General features: G+C 57.1%; 1 protein-coding gene across 1 annotated transcript in view; it reads right to left on the reverse strand.

Moving 5' to 3' along the window:
- The window catches only part of RAB26 (RAB26, member RAS oncogene family), a 216,035-nt gene extending 210,803 nt beyond the window's left edge, over nucleotides 1–5,232 (reverse strand). The window contains exon 1 of the mRNA XM_065412359.1: nucleotides 5,014–5,232. Coding sequence (XP_065268431.1) covers nucleotides 5,014–5,232 — 219 coding nt within the window. The remainder of the gene's footprint in view (nucleotides 1–5,013) is intronic.
- Nucleotides 5,233–6,000: the final 768 nt, after the last annotated feature.

Raw genomic sequence — 6,000 nt, forward strand, 5'->3', positions numbered from 1 at the left:
ATTGCTACGACATCCACGAATCTGCCTTGGCAATGACCAAATGCTGCTGTTCACATGACGCTTATAGCAGATAACTTTAGGACCCTGGCACAAGACAGTAGGTTACAAACCTCAATCACTTTCATTAGAGAGAGGTACTTGGAGAGCTTCTGTTCTCCCTGTCTCATAACACAAAAATAAGGGGACATAAGAACGGCCAGACTGGATCAGACCAAAGGTCCATCTAGCTCAGTATCCTGTCTTCCAACAGTAGCCAATACCAGGTGCTTCAGAGGGAATGAACAGAAGAGGTGTGATCCATTTAATGAAATAGAACGGTGGTAAATGCAAAACTGATAAGAGCGACTATTTTTTCCTACCCACCATGTAATTAGACTTTGGCACTCATTGCCACCTGCTAAGGCCAAGAATTCAGCAAGATTCCAAAAGGGACCGGTGATAGTTTGACAAGTGAATCCTTCCAAAATCTTTAGAGACAAACCTCATAGTTCAGGATTTAAGCCAAACTCTGACTTTTAGAGACCAGGATGACACCTAATGTGGGTGGCAGATTATCCCATATCCGCTACTGTGCCGTTCTTCCGCCTTCCTCTGAAGCGTCTGGCACTGGCCACTCTGGGGGACAGGATACGGGGGTAAATGGACCTTGGGTCTGATCCACTATGGCAATTCCTACATTACTTGCAAGTCACTGGGACTGCAAGAGGAGTAAGGGTAACAGAATCTGACCCCTAGTTATTCTGGGTGTAATAAAGGTACGTTATTTAACCAGACACGCCATGTAACCCGGCAATTTTTAAAATACACATTAATAACCCTCGAAAGATCCTCAGGGCACTCTTACAAAGTACAGCCAGTATGTACGGTTTGGAGATATTGTCCTCAAGCCTAGATGCTACACACCATTAACAGGAGCACGTGCACAAGTCAGTAACGGGGGCCCAAAAGCTTCGGAAGATCTGGGCCACGTCTCCGTTTTACAGATCGGGGAACGGGAACAGTTGCACTCAGGTCTCATTCACTTCAGTGGAGCAGGACGCAGCCCAGAGAAGTCAGTGGCCCCGGAGCACCTGCAGCTTCCATTAGCTTCACTGGGATTTGTGGCTGCCCAGTACTTCTGCGGGCCTGCCCCAAAGCCCACTGAAGTGAGCCGATTGACTAGCTTTGCTTTCAGTGGGCTTTGGATCGGGCCCCGACTGACTTACTGAGGATCACTCGGTGGGAACACTGGCAAAGACGGGACTAGAAACCAGGGGTGCAATTCCAGTGGCAAACTCCCATTGACGGGGCCAGGATATCATCCCGGGAGTTCTGTGCCTGAGCAGCAGCCCATTCCCCCCCCCGCTCTTATTACTTAGTGTGTAAATCGTAACAGTAGCCAAAAGCATTGTGTTCCAAAAGCTGATACACGCGCACACACCCCAATGTTATACGCATTATAACCTTAAAAATGGAGCTGGTCAAGCCAGCCAGGCAGCAGATGGCTTCCTTTACAAAGATTAGCTCTCCGCAAATCAGTCTCACTTGGTGTCCTGTAATAAACAATCTTATCTCTCAGGCTAAGATAGCTGCTTGCATAGCAGGAGGGAGTTCTGGTCTAGATTTCTGGCAAGAGGGCCAGTTCCACGTTCATTTCTCAACTGCAGACTTGGAATTCTGAGTCTGCCCAAGTGCAGGAAGTTTAGTGGGATCAACAAAGTTCCCCCGGGGCTGTTATTCACAGCAAAAGGCAAAGCAGGACAAATCTCACTTGCACCAGTCCCACTCATTAATTGGGGACAGGACAGGGGCTTAATCTTCATAGGTTCACAGACACCGACTCGCTAGCAAGTCACTTGGATTTGGACAGATGCACTAAGTTTCTCATCATCTTGGGCAGCTGCCAGAATGTGAGATGGGGAAGGTCCAAGGAGTCCGATTCTGATCTCAGGTTATATGCTGACATCACTCTATTGACCTGAAGTCAGTCCCGTTGTACACTAGTGTATTCGAGATCAGAGTGTAGCCTCTGCCTTGCTCTTCTGTACATAGCAATCATCTCTGATGAGGACTGGAGCCCTCCAGGGACTGGGAATAAGAGTCCTACAAATCAGCTCTTTATGGGCTGCGGGGCCATTCATCTCTGTCACTCATTCAAAAACGAAACCAGACCAAATTCAATCAGAGGCTGGTAGCTCCTGCGGGCAGCTCTTTGGCTTATTTGAAACATCTTGGTGTTTTCTATCCAGTTCCTAACGGAACAGGTGTCCCGGTCAGGAAAAAACATGGCAGTGGACAGTCCCTGGCCCCCTTGCTGGCCATCTCAGCAGAGGCCAAGGACGGGATGGGTCAGAGAGACCGACAGCGAGAGAGGAGCCTTGCAAGCTAGAGCAGAGACAGTTCTGAGGTAGGGAAGCTTGAGCTGCGGCTGCCTCTGCTGCACCTTTTCTGGAGAGGAAACAGAACCGTTCAGGCTCCAGGACTGCGGATGTGTCAGGAGCACTGAATTCACTTCGGCCAAAGGCAATTGATCTGTCACGCCACACACTGAATTTCAATCATGTCCTGGCCATGCAGGGTGCCAAAGGCACCGAGTCTCTTTATACACTGCGCCAAGGTTCGTACCTTGCTGCAACCAGCACTGGCTTCCTCCACGCAGCTTGATCCTCAACGCCAGAGGGAACTGGGTTAAGGCAAGGCGCAGAGCAGGCTGGGTCATGTGAAATTACAGATTCGGGCCAAATAAAAACAAAGCGCTCCAAGGTGGGCGAACAGAGGGCCCTGTGATTGCATTGGAATTGACACTTAGATCCAGTGGTGATAGGTGCCCTAGAAATACGGAAGAGACACAGAACAGGCTAAAGGTACAAACTAATGAAATTCCATCAGCAGCAGGCAGAATCAGCACATTGCAGCTGGTTAGAGGAACACTGTCATCTTGGTTTAGAAGCCAAGTTTAGATGTTGTTAAGGGGGAACCAGAGGGTTCCAATACCTAATTGGAACAGAAAGCTTTGTATTCATCATTTTAAAAGGTCAGTAGAAAAGGAGGATTTTTAAGGGGGGGTGGAAAGGGATTTGCATTTAAACCACCCGCTGGATCCCAGTCACTTGTGCCTGAGACTGAGAGGGAAACTGACCAATCTAATTTCACTGCTGCAGCCCAGTGATGAAGAATCAGAAGAGAAATGAGCATGTTTCGGGGTTTAGAGGTGAGTTTATCTGAACCGTGCCCCTTCCCAGTATGTTTTTCAGAGCGCTTCTCCCCCACAAACACAAAGAGGAACTGTATCTGGAGTAGCAGTCTGCACAAGAGACTGTGGGCAGGTTTTTAGTTCTCTCTTTGTACCGCACCTAGCACAGTGACTGGGGACAAGAGGCACTACCGCCGTACAGAGAATACAGATCACTTCCAGAACTCTAGAGGCAAAGGAAGAGCGACTACTGTACACAGGGGGACACTGACTTTTTAAAGTTCCAGTGAAAGCTACAAAGATACAAGATCACAAAGGGGAACACTGCACCCCTTAATGCCCATGTTCCTTATGGCGTATAATTGACTAGTCATCTTGTTACCAGGCTGTTAAGACAAGAACATCTTCAGCTATTTCTTTTCAAGCACATTTTTCAGACCCATTGGGGCGGGGGCCAGGGAGGTTGCAGAAGAACGGAGCCTAGTAGGGCACCACTCTGGGAACTGCCTAACAGGGAAAGGGAAGACATGCTCCTTACCCGCCCGTGCCAGCCAAGGGGGATTGCTGTACACGCTAGCACAGATGTCCAGAGTAAAATAAAGTGTAGGTGAAAAACAAAGGAAAATCTCTGCCCTGCAGGGCTCACCGCAGCCAGGGTTCTGTGCCGGGTAGGAGAACTTTTCCTGGAGCCTTGTAGGTGGAAGTCATAGCAGTAGCAGGCGAGGTGCCAGGGGTTAGGTTTGGGGTGGGGGGTTTTTTTTTTGGGGGGGGGAGGGAGACACGAAGATCTGCCCTTACCCTCTCCACTAACTCCCTTTCCCCCTGGTTCCAGGGAGACCCTCCTCTTTACCCAGCCCAACTCCCCCCCCCCCCCCCAGCGGCTGCTAAGGTGCAGCTCCGTGGCTCTCAATCCGAGCTCCCGGGCTCTATTCCGCCAACAGAGTGAAGCTGCAGGGCTCGGTCCCGGCCTCGCCTTCCCGCCCGTCTCCGACCCTGCCCAGCCTCCCTGGGATCAAAGTTTACGCGGAGACTCCCGGCTGGGAAGCTGCTGATCCCCGTGCGGATCCCCTCCCTTTCCCCAACCTCCCCTGACCCATCGCCAGGGGCCTGACTGGGTGGGAGGGGGGGGAATCTCTGGAGTGGTTCATTTAACATGTCCAGCCACCCCGCCCCCATCTGTACCCCGCTGCCATTCCCCCTTGGAGATGGTTCCCCCTGCTCCCCTTCTCTGCAACCACAGCCCGACCCGCCACCCTGACCCTCTGCAACCTACTCCCGGACGGGCCCCGAGCGCACCCCACTTTCCGGTACCCCGAGCCGGGCTCTCCTCCCTGGCCTCCGGCTGCAGCCTACTCCTGAACCCCACTGGCCTCTCCTGGTCTCTGGGGCTGCCGGTTCGTTCCTCTAGCCCCCCTGCGCCCCCAAACAGCCCGCGCCAACCAACGCCGGGTCCCTGCGCCTTAAAACCTGGGGGGCAGCCTGGTCCCCGCGACCTGTGTCGGGCTCTCCCCGTGGGCCAGCGCGCTCCAAGTTCCGGGGCCAAACTCCCCCCCCCACACACACATATCGCCCTGGAGTCCTCCAACCCCTCGGGTCTCCGACCCCCCTTGAATCTGTGCGCTCCAGGACCTTCCCCGCAGCAGCGGATCCGTGCACCTTGGGCTCCCCTCCCCAGCCCCGGACTCGGTGCGCCCCTCCCGGCACCCTGGTCCCCTCCCCACCCCCTGGCTCGGTGCGCCCCTCCCGGCACCCTGGTCCCCTCCCCAGTCCCGGGCTCCGTGCGCCCCTGCCCGGCGCTCCAGGGTCCAGCCCTGGGGTCGGTGCCCTGGTGCTGCCCTTACCTTGAAGGCCACGTCGTAGAACTCCCCGCTGCTGCTCAGGGAGGGCCGGCTGGGCAGCACCGCCCCGTTGAGGGGCAGCTCCGGGCGGGGGCGGCTGCTGCCCCCCTTGGCTCTGGCCGCCGCCCCGCCGGCTTGGCCGTTCTCCTTGGCGGGGGGCAGCGCGGAGGAGGGCGAGGAGCTGCTCCCCCCCTTGCTCTTGAGGGTTTTCTTCCTGGACATGTCTCCGGCCGGGCAGCGCCTGGCTCCCGGAGCCGCTCAGGTGCGCTGGGGCGGGGGAGCGGCGCGTTCAGCGCGCAGCCTGGCCCAGCCACCTGCAGGGGAGCGGGCGCAGCATCCCGGCCCCGGCCCCAGCGCGCCGGCCCCGGCGCATCCCCCGGCTGCCTCTCTGCCCCTGCCGGCTCCGGGCAGCCTCCCGCTGACGGGCACCTCCGGCAGCCACTGGGAGCGCCCGAGCCCGGGCAGGCTTCCAATGGCAGCCGGGCAGGGGCGGGACCCAGCCGCGGGGCTCCAGCGGCAATCCGCCCCGCCGCGGGCAGGGAGAGGGGCTGCTGCCGGGGCGGGCTGCGCGCGGACCCGCCTCCCTCCCTCGCACCGGCTCTGCCTGCGAGCGCGGCGCCAAAAGTTAGTGCGCGCCTGGCTGCGCTGCCCCGCGGAGGGGAACATGCCCCTGGCCCGGGCTCCCCCCGGGGGCGCAGTGGAGCGAGGCTGCCCTTGCACGCCCACTCCTCCCTGGAGAGCCGCGCGTGCTGCCTTTGCACCCCCCCAGAGAGCCGCGCGTGCTGCCTTTGCACCCCCCGGAGCCGCGCGTGCTGCCTTTGCACCCCCACCCTCCAGAGAGCCCCGCGTGCTGCCTTTACACACACACCCCAGAGCCGCGCGTGCTGCCTTTGCACCCCCACCGAGAGCCGCGCGTGCTGCCTTTGCACGCACACACACACACACACCCCGAGCCGCGCGTGCTGCCTTTGCACCCCCCCCACCCCTCCC

The sequence above is a fragment of the Emys orbicularis genome, chromosome 10 (genome assembly GCF_028017835.1).
Source record: "Emys orbicularis isolate rEmyOrb1 chromosome 10, rEmyOrb1.hap1, whole genome shotgun sequence".
Classification (NCBI taxonomy): domain Eukaryota; kingdom Metazoa; phylum Chordata; order Testudines; family Emydidae; genus Emys; species Emys orbicularis.